The 20,336-nt window shown below is 36.6% G+C and overlaps 1 protein-coding gene across 1 annotated transcript in view; it reads right to left on the reverse strand.

The window, feature by feature from the left end:
* Positions 1-20,336, reverse strand: part of MTREX (Mtr4 exosome RNA helicase) — a 126,627-nt gene that overhangs the window by 24,787 nt on the left and 81,504 nt on the right. Inside the window, exons 19-22 of the mRNA XM_011771936.3 lie at positions 18,073-18,201; positions 10,871-10,981; positions 8,288-8,476; positions 2,738-2,901 (exon numbers count right to left, since the gene is read on the reverse strand). Of these exons, the coding sequence (XP_011770238.1) occupies positions 2,738-2,901; positions 8,288-8,476; positions 10,871-10,981; positions 18,073-18,201 (593 nt within the window). The remainder of the gene's footprint in view (positions 1-2,737; positions 2,902-8,287; positions 8,477-10,870; positions 10,982-18,072; positions 18,202-20,336) is intronic.

Here is a 20,336-nt window from a genome sequence, read left to right on the forward strand (position 1 = left end):
AAGTGGCTATGAGGGGGAAAAAAGGGGAGGAGCCTAAAATCAGATTGAAGAAGTTCAGAGCAACTTTCGAAGTTCTTTGCAAAAATATGCAAGAATCGCAGGACATGGGGTAGAGGTTAAAGGTCATATGAAACAAAAGGAAAAGCAGTGTGGGATGTGGCAATAGACTGCTGGAGAGGGAGAGTAAGAATATACTAAATTATGGAATCTATTATAAAAGCAATAAGGAATCACTGAGGGACTTTTACCAAACAGAATGGCACAAAGGGGTGCTGGGTGAAGTGGCTCACACCTGTAATCCCAGCACTTTGGGTGGCTAAGGTGGGCGGACTGCTTAATCACAGGAGTTCAAGACCAGCCTGGGCAACATAACAAGACCCCGTCTCTACAGAAACTTAAAAAAAAAAAATAGCCAGCCGTGGTGGCACACACTTACAGTCCCAGGTTCTTGGGAGACTGAGGCAGGAGGATCACTTGAGCCTGGCAAATTGAGGCTGCAGTGAGCCGAGATTGCACAAGTGCACTCCAGCCTGGGCAACAGAGCAAGATCCCATTTCAATAAGAAAAGAGGAACGACATACCAGATTTGTGCTTTGGGTTTTGAAAACTTAAGAAGGGAGGCAATGAATAATTAGAATGGCAACTGCAGTAATTGAGGCCAAAAATAATGAAGGATACACATTAGCCAGTGGCAATGTTTAAAAAGGCAAAAATGGGTGAGAGAAGGAGTCTAGGAAGATGCCCCAGTTTTTGCAATTTGGGGAAAGTTAACAAACTTTGATATAATATTGTTATCATTATAAATGAAAAATGTATCTTGGAATAAAATCAATTTCCATTCTTCTAACACAAAATCTAATTGTGGATATCTAAAGGAAATTTCTGTATTAATTGTAAAACAATAATTATTAGAAGGAAATAATCCCAATAACGTTAGCATATGAATCAGTAGACTAGTACTGCAGTTTAGATTTAATCCCGGATATGTTATTAATTAAAATTCAATAGCACATTATCCTGTGATAACAACTAACTAGGGCTGGGTAGTCACTGCCCCCTTTTGGTGGCTAAGAGTTGTCCTGTTCACCACAGTCTCCTGGTTCTATGCAGACATCTGAGTCTGTAACATCTGGACAGATGAACGATATAAATACATTTTTACTAAGAAAGTCTGAAATCATTTACAAGGCCTGTAGTTCTCTGGTCCTGTCCATCCTGGCCATGCTGAGTACATAAAAAAACTGTTTCAAAAGTGTCTTTTATATATTCACTGAAAATGATGATTATCACTATATAGACAAAACAAGATATATCTTCAGACTGGATATTGCCTGAACTACCAGCTTATGACTTTCCAGTTAAGGAGGACAGAGGCAAACTGGCTCCTAAGTCAGGAGACATTCCTCATGGTGGGAAATAACTAACACAGTTTTTAGAACAGTATCATAAATTGTATTTTCTAAAGATGGCCACAACAGCATCTCCTATACCACATGTTCTTCTAGATTTGCACTGATCTATAAAGACTGCCACGTGCACACGTGGAAATTTCAATTTTAATTAAAATGATATAAACTAAAAAATTCAGTTCCTCCGTCGAAGCACGTGTCAAATGCTAAATAGTGGCTACTGTACTGAACAGTGTAGATACAGAACAATTCCATTATCACAGAAAGTCATATTGAACAACAGCCACTTCCCCATTAAGAGGTGGAATCTAATTATCCCCCACTTGAATCCAGGAGGGTTTATAACTCACCTGTAATCAAGAGAATGTGGTGGAAATGATGCTTATGATAACAAAGCTAGGTTACAAAAGGTAAAGCTAGGTCAGAAAAGGCAACCTTAGCCAGCTAGAAGACTCACACTGGAGCCCTCAGCTACCATGTAAGCATCCTGAGGCTGCCATACTGTGAAGAAGCCCAAACTAGCCCATGTAGAGAGACCACATGGAGAAGCTCTAAGAGAGAAAGAGGTCCTAACATTCCCCAGCTGCTCCGGACTCCTACTGTTACAGCTTAACCACCTGTCTGACAGCAATCCTGGGGGACACTGAGCCAGAACCATCCAAATGAGCTCTTCCTGAATTTCTGACCCATAAAAACAGTAAGAGCATAAAGTAACTGTTGATGTTGTAAATAATTTAGTTTTGATGTCATCTGTAATGTGACAGAAGATTACTGAAACAAAAAATAATATAAGTAGTTTTAAACTGTGGCTTATAATAAGTGCTGTTGTAAAATCCTATTATTAGTCCAAAATCTCATTACAGTTTGCTACACATGTAACAAGATAATGGTTACTAGGTTAAGTTTCAAGGTGGGAAAATGTTAATAAATTTTAAAAAGTATACAAAATTATATATAAACTAAGATTATGTAAAAATCCCGCAAGGCATTAAAAAAAGTCAAAGGAAATACATACAAATGCTAGGAGTGCTCGTGTTAATTACTGAGATCTAAGAGATTTTTCTAATTTCTCAATTTCACGGTTCAAAACTGTATTAAGTGTGGAAGGTACTGTACAAACTTTATATTTTAAGAAAGCTCTTTCTTCCTAAAGATAACAGTTATTTTAAAATCACTTAAACCTGCGAGGAAGAGTTGTAGTGAGCTGAGATTGTGCCAGTGCACTCCAGCCTGGGTAACACAGTGACACTCCATCTCAAAAAAATAAACAAAAATTAAAATTAAAAATTAAAAAAAAAAATCAACTTTCTAGAACAACCAGATTTTACCTGCTTATCTCACAGGCCACTCGTCCTTTCATCTCTATTACATCAGAAGAAGTAGCAAATCCCAACCTTCTTAAAACACGTTTGCGACATTTGAGTTCATCCATTTGTAGGACTGTTCTCGCTTTCTTCAGTTCTCGCTTTGCAGATTTAATATCTATTGCAATCTATAGCACATAAAAGTATAAAGAAAGTTCAATAATAAAGTGAACAATGTACAAGGAGATTTATTCATGAAATCAAACAAAAAATATTTTTTAAGAACATCTTACAGTATACTTCTGGGTTAAAGCTTCAGTGCTGGGGAGACTGGGGAAAGTGGAGCTTAGATACGTTCCCAGAACATTACACAAGAGTAATGATTTATCTGAAAAGTTATTAAATACTACCTAAAATATTAAGTACAAAATGTCCATTTGAAAAATCTGAGGCAGAGCAGGCAGATATTAAAAAGTGTAAAAAGCATAAGAAGACAGAGAACAGAGGCCGGGCACAGTGGCTCATGCCTGTAATCCAGCACTTTGGGAGGCTGAGGTTGGCGGATCACAAGGTCAGGAGATCAAGACCATTCTGGCCAACATGGTGAAACCCCATCTCTACTAAAAATACAAAAAAAAAAAAAAAAATTAGCTGGGTGTGGTGGCGGGCGCCTGTAGTCCCAGCTACTCAGGAAGATGCGGCAGAATTGCTTTAACCTGGGAGGGAGAGGTTGCAGTGAGCCCAGATTGCGCCACTGCACTCCATCCTGGTGACAAAGCGAGATTCTGTCTCACAAAAAAAGAAGACAGAGAACAGAGCATGGCTCATGCTTAAATGAAGAGAGGTAAGGAGGAAGGCTAGAAGGAGGAGAGTGAGCTGGATATTGTGAGCTAGACAAGGTAGGCTGTAAGAGTAGAAAAAGTCAGTGGTGAATTTAGGATAGGCTCTCCCAAGACAGGATTCAATGTACAATTAATCACACTCCTGAAGTACCAATCCCAGCAGCTCTAGCTTTTCATCCTTAGGGCATCAGGGGATAGCTTAGAGAACAGGGAAAGAAAAATGAGGGTACAGAAATCTTTTCTCTTGACTATCTATATTTCCCCCATGATGTCCTGAAAACTATTCCTTCTTTTTGCCCTTAAGTTAAATCATGAATTTGCCTAAGCTGGAAATGGTTTTAGCAAAGAGAATAGGCCTTTATTCAAAACATAGATGAAACCTTAAAATGAAAATGTATCATCTTGATGTCATCCTTTAGAGTAGATAAGTTTTAAAATTTAGTTAATCAGTAAATATTACATATTTTCCAACGATGACAAGCATACAGTAGTACAAGAACAAAGAACAATGGTATCCTGAAGTGGTTGTTCAGAAAAACACTGACAGAAAAGTTTTGTTAAGTTGAAATTTTTTAGACTTTATTAAACTTCTACTAAGGAGGAAAAATTATGAAGGTGATCAGCAACTGATATTTATTCAGAGATTACCTATGTCCTCTATTTCTAGTGCTTTACATTATTTCATTCTTACAGCAATCCTAAAAGGTAGGGAAGTAATATTAAATCTGCATTTTACAGACAAGAAAACTGAGGCACAGAGTACTAAGTAAATTGGTCAAGAATACAGAGCTACTGAGTGATAAAGATGGAGTTCAAACCCAGGCTAGCAGACCCTAGAATCCAAGCTATTTTCAATTATTTCTATTGCTGTGAACAGAACTACTGAGTGATAAAGATGGGGTTCAAGCCCAGGCTATCAGACCCTAGATGCAAGCTCTTAGTGATTATTTATATTTCTATGAACAGATGTGTAGTCACAATGCCATGTCGTAGGAAGCAATGCTTTCCAAGCTAGATAACGAATGCTACGCTACCTAGCATGACTTATCAGGCCTATCAGAATAAAACAAACAAACCATTGTTTTTTAGGGTTTGACTGAAGTGACTGAGGATGCCTATGTGAGCAGAGCAAAGCATCGTGCTAATAACTGTGAGGCTTATAAAGCTTACAAGGTAGAAGAGAGTCCAACATTTAAGATTTTTTTTTTTCTTGAGTAATGTTTGTATTTTGAATATAAAAATGTTAAAATATTTTAGATATAATGGGTTAAATAAAAATATTACTAAAGTTAATGCCACTGGTTTCTTCTTTTTTTAAATGTGGCCACTAAAAAATTTAAATGTGGCTGACACCAGACAATGCTGTACAAGATCTTTTCCAACACATTTATAAAACAACACAGACACACAGTTGGCCCTATCTGTGGGTTCCACATCCATGGATTCAACCAACCATGGATCAAAAATATTGGGGAAAAAACTGTCTGGACTGTACATGTATACTTTTTATTTTTATTTTTTTTAAAGAGATGGGGTCTAACTCTATCACCCAGGCTGAAGTACAGTGGTGCAACCATGGCTCACTGTAGCCTCAACCTCCTTGGCTTAAGTGACCTTCCTACCTCAGCCTCCTGAGTACCTGGGATGACAGGTGCATGCTACCATGCCTGGCTAATTTTTAAAATTTTTTTGCAGTGATGGGGGTCTTGTCATCTTGCCTAGGCTGGTCTCAAACTTCTGGGCTTCAAGTGATCTTCCTGCCTTGGCCTCCCAAAGTGTTGGGTTTACAGGTGTAAGCCACTGTGCCCAGGCTGTATTTTTTTTCCATTAAAAAATTTTATATATATATATACACACACACACACACACACACACACGATGTGCTTATATGTATATAAGCATGTATATAAGCATGGGAAAAAAACTGGACTATACATGTACTTTTTTTTTTTTTTTGAAAGAGATGGGGTCTCACTCTGTCACCCTGGCTGGAGTACAGTGGTGCAACCATGGCTTATATGTATATAATGTGCTTATATGTATATAAGCACATTTTATATATATATATATATATAAGCACATTATAGACAATGGTGGGCAGGGGGCAGGAAAAGAAAAAAAAAAGACCACTATACTCTTATTGCTGTAACACAACCACTTAAAGTTTTCCTTTCAGTCTTTTCTGGTGTATTTTATATTTCTGCTAAATAGTAATCATAGTCCACTTCAATTTCAGATCCTTTTTTCATGTAATGCTCATACATGAGCCTTCTTACATGTTATTGCAGAGTCTCCATAACAACTTTATTTAGCCAGTCCCATCAGCCAGACAATGTCTTTTTCAGTATATTTGAGCAGCTCAGACAATGCCTTCAAACCACCTCCAAGGAGGCTTTCCAGTCATCATTCAACCACGCTCAAGTCTACCTGTTCTTGTGTTATGGAAACATAATGCTGACCCTGGTGGCCATGGAGGGACTGACAGCAGGGAGAGAGCTGCTGCAATGGTCCTGGTAAGAACAGGTGAGAAGCACAACTGGATATCTGTGTAAGTAATGAAAGCTTGTTGTGTCCCAGTTTCCTCATCTTGAGAAGCACCTGGCAAGCTTCCTGCCTAGCAGCACTTCAAGGTGGGTCACAGCATGGATGTGTTCACTAAGCATGCAGCCAATATTGTCTATCTGCTACAGCACCATATGATGTAAGTTCACAAAAAGCTAGAAAGGGAGACGGCTTTAAAACTATGAACTGAACACATTATTAAAGGAGTTTCTACTCATGTATTTATCCAACAAATACTGGGCATTTACTTTATAAAAATAGACCATTATGAGAAAATGTAAATAAAATGAAACATCTGACTCTAAGGAGCTTAAAATCTAGTTTATGAGACACAAAGACAAATGTATTGATAAAAGTGGTATGTGATAAAAGTTGAAAAAGTACAACAGCAAGGAGTTTTAAGTTTCACGGAGGAAGGGAGATTTGTATAGTGTAATACATTCCAGTTGAAAAAAAGTAGGTAGTGGAAAGGATTGTGTTCACGTCAAAAAGCTTTTTCTAAATTCGCTATACAGAATGATTATAATAATGCTTTTACTGGTTAGACATGAAAGCTAATTATCCTAAAAAGCTGAACTACTACCATTTGACGCTATTAAGATGGCTATAGCAAAAACAATAGACAATAACACGTGCTGACGAAGATGTAGAGAAAGCAGAAATCTCGTAAATTGCTAGTGAGAACATAAAGTGGTGTAGCCACTTTGGAAACAGTCTGGTAGTTTCTCATAAAGGTAAATATAGAGTTACCATAGGATCCAGCAATCCTACCTATTTCCACTCAAGATACTCAAAACATCCATACCAAAACTTGTATACAAATGTTCACAGCAGCATTATTCATCATAGCCAAAAAGTTAGAAAAAAACAAATGTCCTGTCCATCAACTGATGAACAGGTAAACAAAATATGGCATATCCACACAACAAAATATAATTTAGTTAGGCCAGGTATGGTGGCTCATGCCTGTAATCCCAGCACTCTGGGAGGCTGAGGTGGATGGGTAACCTGAGGTCAGGAGTTCAAGACCAGCCTGGCCAACATGGCGAAACCCTGTTTCTAATAAAAATTCAATAATTAGCGGGCATGGTGGTGTGTGTCTGTAATTCTAGCTACTAGGGAGGCTGAGGCAGGAGAATCGCTTGAACCCGGGAGGCAGAGGTTGTAGTGAGCCACAATCACGCCACTGGACTGAAGCCTGGGTGACACAGCAGGACTCTGTCACACATACATATAAAATTTGGCCATAAAAGGAATGAAGTACTGATTTATGCTACAACAGGCATAAAGCTTGCAGACATGCTAAGTGAAAGACAGCAGACATAAACATCATATATTACATGATTCTATTTTAAGAAATATCCAGAATAGGCAAAACCACACAGATAGAAAGTAGACTTGTGATTGCCAAGGGCTGGAGGATGGGATAAACAGAGAGTGGCTGCGAATGGGTATAAAGTTCCTTCAGAGGGTAAGAAGAATGTTCTGAAGTTACATAGTGGTGATGGTTGCAAGTATGTGTGAATACACTAAAAACCAGTGAGCTGGATATTTTAAAAGGGTGAGTGCTATGCTGTGTAAATTATATCTCAATTTTAAAAAGGAAGAAAAAAACAGAACATCCTATGTGAAATATCAAACTACAGCAAAATAAACTTTATCTTGTCTTGCTGATGAGAGCTGACAGGTTCAGAGCTGACAGTTTATTTAAAAGATAGCTGATAGCTGGCCAGGCGCGGTGGCTCAAGCCTGTAATCCCAGCACTTTGGGAGGCTGAGATGGGCGGATCACGAGGTCAGGAGATCGAGACCATCCTGGCTAACACGGTGAAACCCCGTCTCTACTAAAAAATACAAAAAACTAGTCGGGCGAGGTGGCGGGCGTCTCTAGTCCCAGCTACTCGGGAGGCTGAGGCAAGAGAATGGTGTAAACCCGGGAGGTGGAGCTTGCAGTGAGCTGAGATCCGGCCGCTGCACTCCAGCCCGGGTGACAGAGCAAGACTCCGTCTCAAAAAAAAAAAAAAAAAAAAAAAAAAAAAAAAAAAAAAAAAAGATAGCTAACATTTTCCTGTTTTAGCCAATTAAACCAACAGGACAAGAAAAATGACAAACACATATTTATTCAGTGAAACATATAAAATTCTACTATAAAAACCAAGTTTCTGCCATACCTGTGCTTTTTTTTCACAAAGCGTATACACAGTTTCCAAATTTGGATCATTGTGAAGTGGATGAGAATACATTCGATGCTCAAAAGCTTCTACTTTCTGAATGACTTTTTTCAGCCCTTGATCTTGAATGCCCATATCATCAATAGGGTCTAATAAGGGGATGCCGTCAGGAAAACGTTTCTGAACTTCCTGAAAAAAAATATATAAAATTCATTTTCATCTTATAGTCAAAATTAGTAAGACCAAACCAAATCCGTGTTTCCTTTTTTTTCTATGCACATGGACATAAAAGGTATACTACATATATAATTTTGTCTTTTGCCAATTTAAATTGTAGGGCATTTTTCTTCTGCATTTATTTTTGAAAACTCTTTTTCAATGCTATCCTATGATTTACAGATGTATTATGATTTACTAATAAAACTACAAGTCATAATTCGATCATAGTCCTGAACGTGGCACAACTTACTGATAAATTCATTACTGTATAACATTGTTGTAACTTCTTGCCATCACAAGTAATCTTGTATTAAACATCTATGTTTAAACTGCTTTCGGATTATTTCCTTTGTGTTGATGCCTAGGGAGGGCACTATTGACTTGGAAAGTACAGACTTTTTAAAAGCTCCTGAGACCTTTAGCTTAAAAAAAAACATGAATAATGGTTAAATGCAATAAACATATTCGTACACAGAAGAAATAGCTCACTGTAGGCTGGCATCCTATTGAGAAACTTTCAGGGTCTTGGATAAGCCTTAAAGATAAGATAGGATTTGGCTAGTTAGGAACTGGGAATTGGGGAGAAGAAACACATTAACAGTAAAAAGCAAATGTAAAGGGTTCAAAGACATTTGCAGATTATTGTCCTAAATGAGCAGATAATGCTAGCTCTTTCAAAAGACTGGTATCTCCGGTAAGTGCATATGGTACAGTTTCAAGATATATGTCTGCCCTAATCAAATGGGGCTAGCGTCAGCGCAAAAATCTTACACACGAGCCTGGCCAATTTTTATATATAAAGAAACTGAGTCACAGGTGTGAGGTTCCAGAACGGAGAAAACACTAAAACTGTAGTTCTGAAGTTTAAAAAGTATAATTAATGTAGCTAAAGGGAAATCTTTATACATTATGTGAAGGGTTCTGTTGGCAGGCTAATTTCCCCAATTTTTCCTCCTGTGGCTTCTCACCATGTGGTGACTATGTAAAGGACTATGAAGGACCAAGAAAAAAAACAGTCTAACTTTGTTTAAATCATGATGCAAAACTGAGACTCAGGTTATCGTGAAATTAATGTGAAAGCTGAAATATATCAACACGATATAGCACAGGGATGTTTAAAACAAATACAGACAAGCCTGAAATTTGCCAATAGACAAAGAAATTAATTTCAATTTTAACTTTAGCAAAATGAGAACTGACCTAACCCAGAAGTATAAAACAATTATTTTTTTCAAAATAATGGCATTACTTAATGCTAAATTAATAATGATTAATGTGTATTTCTGCTCAAAACTGTACTATTCTGAAAATATTAGAAAAAACAATTTCAGTGGGACTTTACGCTTCAATGAACTTATAAGATATATTTATTTACTACCAGACCAACAGTGATAAAAACTTTCTAGAAGTGATTATTTTGGAAAAGATATCCACATCTACATAAAAATTTTGTAAAACTGTCAGAGAATCATTCATTTCATGAAGCCCACCATCGGAACACAGCTTAAAAATTCCTACTCTACACTGAAAGCATCCTACTATCTTTGCTTTCTCAGATTTTAGTACAGAGCCTTCACTGCACAGTAAATGCTCTTCAAACTATTAACTAAATAACTTTGTTAAAATCACTTCCTTTTTTTTTTTTTCTTAAAAGAGACAAGGTCTCCCTCTGTTGCACATGCTAGAGTGCAGTGATGTGATCACAGCTTACTGTAGCCTGGAACTCCTGGAATCAAGTGAACCTCCTGCCTTGGCCTCCTGAGTAGCTGGGATTACAGGTGCATACCACTGAGTCCTACTAATTTCTTTTTAAATTATTTTTTAAATTTTTTGTAGAGATGGGGGCCTCACTATGTTGCCCAGGTTGGTTTCAAATTCCTGGCTTCTGGTGATCCTTGTGCTGTGGCATCCCAAAGAGTTGGGATTACAGGCATGAGCCACTGCACCTTGTTTCTACTAGAAAATTAAATTTACTACAAAATCTTAATTTTCCCTATTGAAAATTAAACAATTTCATGTATTTATTAACTATATTAAAAAATGGTTAAAAGTCCTGTCAGTACATGATTTTATACATAAAACTTGTAATACAGTCTATAGTTTTCACTCATAATGAATAAAGTAAAATGGTTTTCCTTCTGAGTCCTCCTTTACTAACTCACTTTGTTGGCAGATTCAAAGAGAGGACAAATCCACATGAAAATCTGCTGCCATTATTTTTATGAAAAATAATTGCCACTATTGGCAGTATTTATAGGTATTCTGAAAGAAAGCAATATATTTAAAAGCATTTCAGTTGCCTCTTTATAAACACTATCTGTATTTACATAAAATTTATATTTAGTTTATAAAATTAACACATACCTGTATTGATTTTAAAACACTCTGTCTATTGTCCACTGGCCGAAGGTCTTTAGGAATGTAAAGCCTAACACTGCTGATAGCAGACAGGAGATGCACCAAAACTGGGACAACCTATGACCAAAAGGTTATACAGTATTACAGTTAAGCTTGCACATGTTCATATTCTACTATTTCCTAAACTTGGATCCTTACAGAGGAAGTTGCATTTACAGTATGTAACAGGTATAAGTACATAATAATTACTGGGAAGCATTCTCTCATCCTGAAGCTTTTATCGTAATAGAGACTGTATTTAAAAAGTAAAAACTAGGCCGGGCGCGGTGGCTCAAGCCTGTAATCCCAGCACTTTGGGAGGCCGAGACGGGCGGATCACGAGTTCAGGAGATCGAGACCATCCTGGCTAACACGGTGAAACCCCGTCTCTACTAAAATACAAAAAAAAATTAGCCGGGCGAGGTGGCAGGCGCCTGTACTCCCAGCTACTCGGGAGGCTGAGGCAGGAGAATGGCGTGAACCCGGGAGGCGGGGCTTGCAGTGAGCTGAGATCCGGCCATTGCACTCCAGCCTGGGCAACAGAGCGAGACTCCGTCTCAAAAAAAAAAAAAAAAAAAAAAAAAAAAAAAAAGTAAAAACTAGTTCAAATCTCTAAATAACAGGTAAATAAATGGTACATAAAAATAAGAGCTCCCCTCAATACAGAAGCCACACTTTATTCATTTTTATGGTCTCAGATATTTGGCAGTTCAAAAATATTAATACATAAAGGTACTATAGTACTAAAAATGAAAGATTCTTGTTTAATAGGTTTAGGAGGTCAAGAAAGATTCATATAAGTTCTGGATGGGCAGGAATGAAGAAGTATTTCAAAGAGAGAAAGCAGCATATTCCACTAGACATAATCTTGAAGAACACCTATGTGCAAACTTTCTTCCATGCTTTCTCTTGTCGAAATGGCAAATTATCAACATTAAATTTTGCTTCCTTTCAAGTGATCTTGAATCCAGAGAGCCTCCATAAACTGAGGCAAAGTTAATGTTTCCACAGGTCCAAATCTGTCTCCCACGGCTACTTTTACACTGATCACTGATGAAAACACAATTTCCACTGGCTTGCTGATAACAAATATATTCATAGTGCTTTAATGAACAAAAATGGTATAGCAGTTGAACATGTGAATGCAGTCTTCAGCTAATTGTGTGACCTTACACAAATTATCTAACCTTTCTAGATTTTCTAGTAAAGGTAGAAAGGTTCGATAATTTGCCAAACTTGCCAAAAAAGGTTTAGTTTGTCAAACCATTAACAGAAGTTTTTCTCTCTCTAGTTAAGTTTTTGGGGTGGGGTGTTTTTTCTTTCTTCCTGCCTGCCTTTTCCTCCTCTTTTTTAATCATTTGAAACTAACTTGCAGACAACAATCACTTCACTTGACCAGCAAATACATGTATATGTTAAGAACAAGCACATTCTCCTGCAAAGCTACAATATTGTAGGAATATTGTATATGATAAGGAAATATCATATACAATCCCTATGCAGATTTCCCCACGGACCCCCTAATGACCTTCATACATTACTACTACCATTATACTTTTGGATCCAGCCAAAGATCACAAACTGGATTTAGTGGTCATGTCTCCTTAGTCTTCTTTAATCTAAAAATATACCCCACCTTTCTTGCTCTTTTATGGTACTGACATTTTCACAGATTTCCAAATTTACAGAAAAGTTGTAAGAATGAAATAAATCCCACATACCCTTATTTCAATTATCTAATTGGTTATATTTGCCTATTTGCTTCATTGTTCTCTTTCTACACACATAAAGTACAAGTGTTAAATGAGGGAAATCTAATGTCGAGACAATGATATCATCTAATCTGTAGTCCATATTAAGATTTCACCCTCTTTCACAATAATGTCTTTTATACCACTCTATCTTCCCCACCACCACTCCACGGAACCAAACTAGGATCACACACTGATGTCACCTTTCTTCTTTAATCTAGAACAGTTCCCCAGTTTTTCTGTGTCTCTCAAGACCTTGATTTTTTTTTTTTTTTTTTTTTAATAATAAAGGTTATTTTATAGAATGACTCTCAGTTTGGGTTTCTCTAGTCATGAGGAATCGTAAGATTCAGATTATGCATTTTTGGTAGAAGTCATGTTCTGTTCTACTCAGTCCACTAGTCAACATTATTAGAGATAATGTTGATCACTTTGATCATTTGATTAAGGTGCTATCTGCAGGATTCTTTATTATAGTATTATTTACTATTTTACTCTCTACAATTAAGAAATTGGTAGGGAGAGCCTTTAGAGACTTTGGAAATATCACTTCTTCATTAAACTTTCAGTTTACTAGTTTCAGCATCCATGGATGATTCTTGCCATAGTCAATTATTATTTGTGGTAGTTGCCTAATGGTGACTTTTCTAACTTTTATTTTATTTATTCTTTGAGATGAAGTCTCACTCTGTTGCCCAGGCTGGAGAGCAATGGCATGATCTCGGCTCAATGCAATCTCTACCTCCCGGGTTCAAGCAATTCTCCTGCCTCAGCCTCTTGAGTAGCTAGGATTATAGGCATGTACCACCATGCCCAACTAATTTTGTATTTTTAGTAGAGATGGCATTTCGCCATGTTGATCAGGCTGGTCTCGAAATCCAGACCTCAAGTGATCCGCCTACCTTGGCCTTTCACAGTGCTGAGATTAAAGGCGTGAGCCACCATGGCCGGCCATTTCTTTTATATTTTATATATCTCTTTCTGGATTCATGGATTATTTTATTTTCATATGGTTATAATCCTTTACTATCTTTTTTTTTTTTGAGATGGAGTCTCACTCTGTCACCCAGGCTGGAGTGCAGCGGTGCGATCTCGGCTCACTGTAACCATCACCTCCGGTTCAAATGATTCAACTGCCTCAGCCTCCCAAGTAGCTGAGACTACAGGCACCTGCCACCATGCCTGGCTAATTTTTGTATTTTTAGTAGAGATGGGGTTACACCATCTCTATGTTAGACAGGCTGGTCTTAAACTCCTGACCTCAGGTGATCTGCCTGCCTCTGCCTCCCAAAGTGCTGGGATTACAGGTGTGAGCCACCATGCCCAGTCCTTTACTATCATTTTTATTTTTACTTCCAAACTCCCTAATTCAGGGGTCCCCAAGTCCCAGAATGGTACCAGTCTGTGGCTTGTTAGGAACCAGGCCATGCAGCAAGAGTGGTGGGGGAGCAAGCATTACCGCCTGAGCTCCCCCCTCCTGTCAGATCAGCAGCAACATTAGATTCTCATAGCAGTGCAAACACAGCGCATGCAAGGGATCTAGGTTGCTTGGTCCTTATGAGAATCTAAGGTCTGATGATCGGAGGTGGGACAGTTTCATCCCCAAACCACCCCTGCTCCACATTGATCCATGGAAAAACTATCTTCCATGAAACCAGTTTCTTGTGCTAAAAAGACTGGGGACTGCTGGTCTAATTCATTTTAGAAACAACATTCTGTAAGCTGCACTGGGTTTTGGGCCACCAATTTGTGAACCAGCAGTTGATGCACTGTTTGGACAGAGAAGACTCAGGACATGAAAAATTATCAATACCACATAGCCAGCATCCAGAGTTAAAGATGCACAATCTGTATGCACTAAGGTACATCTAAAAAGGTAGAAAAATTAAAAATGATTCACTTGGCTTTAGAAAGAATATTTTTATATACCTGTAGTTGAATTCAATATGCACAGGTATCTGTGAATTTCCTTCAAAACAGAGTAAAACCATTTTGTGAAGACGAGATTCAGAAGGAAGACAAAAACTGTCCAATTTCAAAGGCTGCTTTCCATAATAAACTCCATCCAAGAAATGGTCAACTAACACTTTAATGACAGGAAACAGATTACAAAGGCCATTTATAAATGTCTCCTAAAGCACAGAAAAGGGAAATCCTAAGAGTTCCCTAACTAGAAACATGACATTTTATAAACAAGAAGTTAAATGCTTAAAAATTGAATGTATAGTTGTCATGAAATTATAAACATCAAATTTCAGATATTTTAAAACATCGTAATATTTGCATATGGCAGTTTATTCATTTTTCTAAACCCAATTACTTTCATGATATAACTCAGAATTCAGGTTCAACATGATGCGTCTTTATAAGTCCAAATAACCATGTGAGCAATCAGTGGAAACTTGCTAGAATACCAATAACAGGAAGTATTTTTATCCTTAGACCTTTTAAATCTTTTAAATTTTCCCCTAAATAAGCAAATGTGGTAGATAATATAAGAAGTAAGTTTTAAGTCAATACATTTTAAATACATTTCAAGCTATATAATTTCTTCAAATCAAGACTATCAGCTGAAACATGGTTTTTGAATTTTTCATTCAAACAAGCAAGTTGTTTTTTGAACCAACTGAATTTTAATCAAGTAATGGCAGACACAGTTATTTTATCCAATGTGCTATTGATTAATTCACTATTAAAAAACTGGACGTATGTCAGTGAAAATGGTGGAGTAAGGACCTCCAAAAATCCTCTTCTCCATAAAAGCAATGCCAACACTGAGAAAACTTGTCAAAATCAACTTCTTCAGAATTCTGGAAATTAACCAAAGGCTTGTAGGAATTCAGTGATCATATATTCAAGAAAAATGCTGACTTTTGGTAAGAACAGCAAGCTTTGTGGCAAATTTAACTTATCCTACTCCATCTCCCACTCCTCAGCTTTCTAACAGCCTGAAAACCAAAGAGTAAATCCCACTGAAAACCAGTATTGCAGCCACTGGAGGGGAGAGAATAGGGTGGAACCTCTTCAAAGGCCTATTCCCATAGAATTGTCATTATTCTTGTCTGGTGGTTCCCTGGAAGACTCCATTCACAAGGCTGTTTTTTATTTGACCTGACTGAGAGCTTACCAGTGCAAACCTTTTTCCTGGATGTGTTTGTCAAAAGTAGTAAGAAGCAACTGCTTAACACCATGGCTGCCTGAGGTTGTGAACGACAGCTGGGACAAACAACAGGTTAACCAGAAAGCTTAAAAGGAAAAGCTGGGGAGTAAGACATTCATGGGGAATTAGAAAAGCTCCCACACATTTCTGGAAATCTAGAAGGCCATGACCAGGGCTGTGTGCATGCCCAAGAAAGCCCTGAAAAGACTCTAAGCTTTCACTTCTGTCTGACCATGAAATTGTACATCCAGGAAGCGGCTAAGGTAATGTTGTTAACTGTGTAGCTGAGGGTTGATGGCTTGCTGCAATATGTATACAAAGCCTCTAAATAAAGACTGGGGAACTTTTTTTTATTTTTTAGACAGAGCCCTGCTCTGTCACCCAGGCTGGAGTGAAGTGGCACAATCTTGGCTCACTGCAACCTCCACCTCCTGGGTTCAAGTAAGTCTCCTGCCTCAGCCTCTTGAATAGCTGAAGCTACAGGCGCACACCATCATGTTGGCTAATTTTTGCGTTTTTAGTACAGATGGGTTTTGGCCATGTTGGCCAGGCTGGTCTCGAACTCCTGACCTCAAGTCATCTACCCACCTCAGCCCCTCAAAGTGCTGGGATTACAGGCATGAGCCACCACGCCCAGCCAGACAGGAGAACTTAATGATTGCAGACATTTAAGGAAGTCTCTGCACAATTATGAGCTGACCATTAAACTAACCAAGCAGAGATCTTTGTGGCCACACACAATTTAAAAATACAGACTTAAAAGAATTCAGAAATCACAAAACAAACCAATGACAACAAGTAACAAGAATAAACTCTGGGAGAGCAGGAAAACTCTTGCCAATTTCCTTAGCAGCACAGACTGAAATAAACATAATAAAAAACGCTACAGGAGCAGAGGAAAGGTCCTCACTTTGCCTTGGTTTCAGGACTGCCTATATAATTTTCTTGGAAGAATCTGAGCTTTCAGTGTGAGAGTGCTGTGCCTTACTATCAATGTCTGCCATGAGAAAGGGAGAATGTTGAGATGTGTGGCACACATTTGCTATTCCAACTTGCAATAACTCCTAAAGGCCCTTTGGGGACAATGAGTATATGCCGAACTGTGGGAGTTTTAGCCTCATTTATAGTTAGGCAGTCAGTCAGTAAAATAAATGTTAGAAAAAAACAAAAATCACACAAGTTTCACTTGGTGGTGGAATTCTAGAGGTGAACAAATTAGAAGACTAAGAAAAGGAGGCCAAAGTTTAGGTAATATTCAGAATTATAAATAAACATTTAAATCGTCATTTAAAAATGTTACAGTGAATTGTCTTTTTAAAAATACTGCCAACTCCAAAACCCGTAATTTATCGATCCAAAGAAGAAGTCTATGATACTACAGTGGTAGATTTTACTTTCTACAAACCAATCTCATAATAACAAATTTCATTGCAATGACTTTTTGTAAAAGACCTATCCAGTACGCCACATTTTACATTTAATAAAAGCACATGTAAATTAAATGATTTTAACTAAGGAAATTTGGGTAGAAATTTTTCATTGTTAAAATAATGCTTCAGTCATTACAGAGCCTCCTCCTTAAAATTGGGTTATGTTCTGATAAACTAGTTGTAAGTTGAAAATATTGTTAGGTCAAAAACGTATTTAATACATGAACACCTAATCTACCAAACATAACTTGGTGCAGTTTACCTTAAACGTGCTAAGAACACTTACACTGGCTTACATTTGGGCAAAATCATCTAACACAAAGCCTATTAATCTCATTAATGTATTGATGTATTAATCATCTCATTAATGTATTAATGTTCTATAATACTTAATGATTATCGCTTTTGCACTGTTGTAAAGTCAAAAAATCCTAAATCAGGACTGCCTATATTTCCACGGGAATGGGAAATAAACAGCATGAATGGATTCAGACTGTAAAATCACTCAGTCACAAGCAAAGATAACGAAAAATCTTTACAGCCCTGGTAAAATCCACATTCATGTAAAATTTCAATGACTGAATACTTTTTCTTTCACTTTGTCACGATTTATCTTGTAACTTGATAAAAGAAAAATAAAACAAATCTCATTAATTATCCTACTGATATGTTAGATGGCTTTACCTTAAATATACCTTAAAATACCTTGAAAAATTCTGATTTAGAGATCATGATAGTATGTTCATTACCATCACATTGGAGAACTTTGGTGATTATAAGTAAGTTACAGAATATCTGAAATCTGAAGACAGAAAGTTATGAACAAACCTGCATCTCTCCTTTCTCATCAGGTTTAGCTGGTTTTGCAGCTTCTGTAGCTGAATTTTTCAAGCTCTCTTTGCTACAGCGAAGAAGTACTTCTACTACATACAAAGGATCCAGTTCACCAGAGTTAGGCTAAAAAACAAAACAGAAGATGTTCATTCATTCTTAAGAAACTGGCCCACAAATAGTTCCATCTGTACAGGAACTATTTTCTCAGCATTTAGCATTATGACTGACACAAACTGTGTAATACATATTTATTTTATGAAACGAAAACTGTCTCTCTGGATTCAACATGTTCCACTGGATGAGAAAACACAGAAATAACTTTGTATTTATAAATTTTCTATTTATAAATTCTAATTTAATAGTACAAGCACTGTCAAGTGTGTCACAGAATGTTTCTAATAATGTTAAGAAACTAAAATTTTCAGTGTCAGAAAATTAATTTGTATCTTCAAATCACTCTAAATAACATAAAAGATAGATTGAGAAGAGATTATTTTATTGCTTATTATGCTAGCATTTCTATAATGTGGTTCCAATTTTGATTGTCTTTTAGTCTTTAATATTCTGTAATAAAGCTATAATTCTGAAGATCTAACAACTACTAAGATCTCACCACTACTTCTGCACTATGATAATGTATGTTTGAGTAGTATCTTTCAAGCAATAACAGAAGATATTTTTTCAGTACAGAATTCTTTTTAAAAATATTTAAATAATCTATTTTGCATAAAATACATAAAAGGAAAGTTATATGGCAATGACTTGACTATGTGGCCTCCACCCAGGACAGTTCCTACTAAAAAAATGAAAATCTGTCAATAGATGACAATGAATCCATTTCTACAATCTATTTCTGCAATAAACTACCAATAGTTTAACAAGAAAACGTATTTTCAAAGAAAAAAGAAATCACAATTATTTTAAATCAAGTTCAAATTTCCTCAAAGTATACGCTCTATTATTACAATATGAAAGAAAAACTTTTTCTCAGCATACATTAGTTCAAAATGTGGTTAAAGGAAGTTGCAAAACATTCCTTAGTTTAAACACAAAGCACAGATGAAGATAGTATTTTGATTAGATTATTTTTATCTGCAAAGATTGTGTTCAGTCATTATGAAATGAGTTTTACAAACAATGAGCTAAACAAATAGCTATGATCAACTATCAAGTCTTCCTAAGGAGCCAATGATTATAAGAAGACTCAATGATTATCATATTAGCTTTACAGAGGAGGAAAAAAACCCTCTGAATAAGATGCATAACACAATTTGATAGATGAATTAGCTCCAAAGTGCTAGGAAGATGTGAGTATCTGAAAAAAAAAAACCCCACAGGCATATGAGCAATCTTTAATGTTTCTAGATAACTCTGTTGTTGGATTTGGTCCCAATTTTGTAGATTTCATTAATAAATTTAATACTCTCTGTAAGATACAACAATCACAGAAGTGACTATTTTAACTCAAGTATATCATACATAATCATCTATTTATGCAGAGCTACTAAAACCAACTTATAGCATTATGGAAATATTCTCAAGTGTTACTATGGAAACACAATAGGAAACCATCTACACTGTAACATTAAATGAAAATTTGATGTTAAAAGTATTTCCTAAGATTATTAATTTTTTCTCAGCTAACTTGCTTCAGTTTTGCACTCTGTAAAGACGGATCAAGTCTTCTATTATCTTAATTTAGATTTTTGTTTATAAGTCCTAATTTTTACTTCTTAACAGTATAACTGAACTTGTTTTTCCCAGCTTTTCTTTATTCCTTTTAAAGTGTGGCTAATTTCTGGCTATAAACTGAAATTACCTAATTAAAACACAATTTGGTAATCCCAAGCTTGTAGAACGCAAAGAAACAAGCAATTTAAAATAACAATGACAAGTACAATTACATTTTTATTTATTTAAAATGCTTCTAAGTTTTCTTTGTTGGTTTGTATACACCCTCTGCCTCTGGCAAGCTCTACTGGCCACAAAAATCTTTGGATTTGTATTCTGACTTAGATCCCAAAATTAATAAAAATGTACTTCACATTTTTAGTGAACAAATTCAAGTAGTGAAATGGAAAAATTAGTTTCACCACCAATAGAAACAGAAAAAAATGAATGTGTTCCTCTCTAATCCTCATTTTATCTTTGCCTAAAAGAACTCTCATCGACTGATTCTACCTTTATAGTTAGACAGTCACATGAATGAATTTAGGATCAAAAGAGGCAAGTGATTTTTAAAAAATATGTCTTCTGTG

The sequence above is a fragment of the Macaca nemestrina genome, chromosome 6 (genome assembly GCF_043159975.1).
Source record: "Macaca nemestrina isolate mMacNem1 chromosome 6, mMacNem.hap1, whole genome shotgun sequence".
Taxonomy (NCBI): Eukaryota; Metazoa; Chordata; class Mammalia; order Primates; family Cercopithecidae; genus Macaca; species Macaca nemestrina.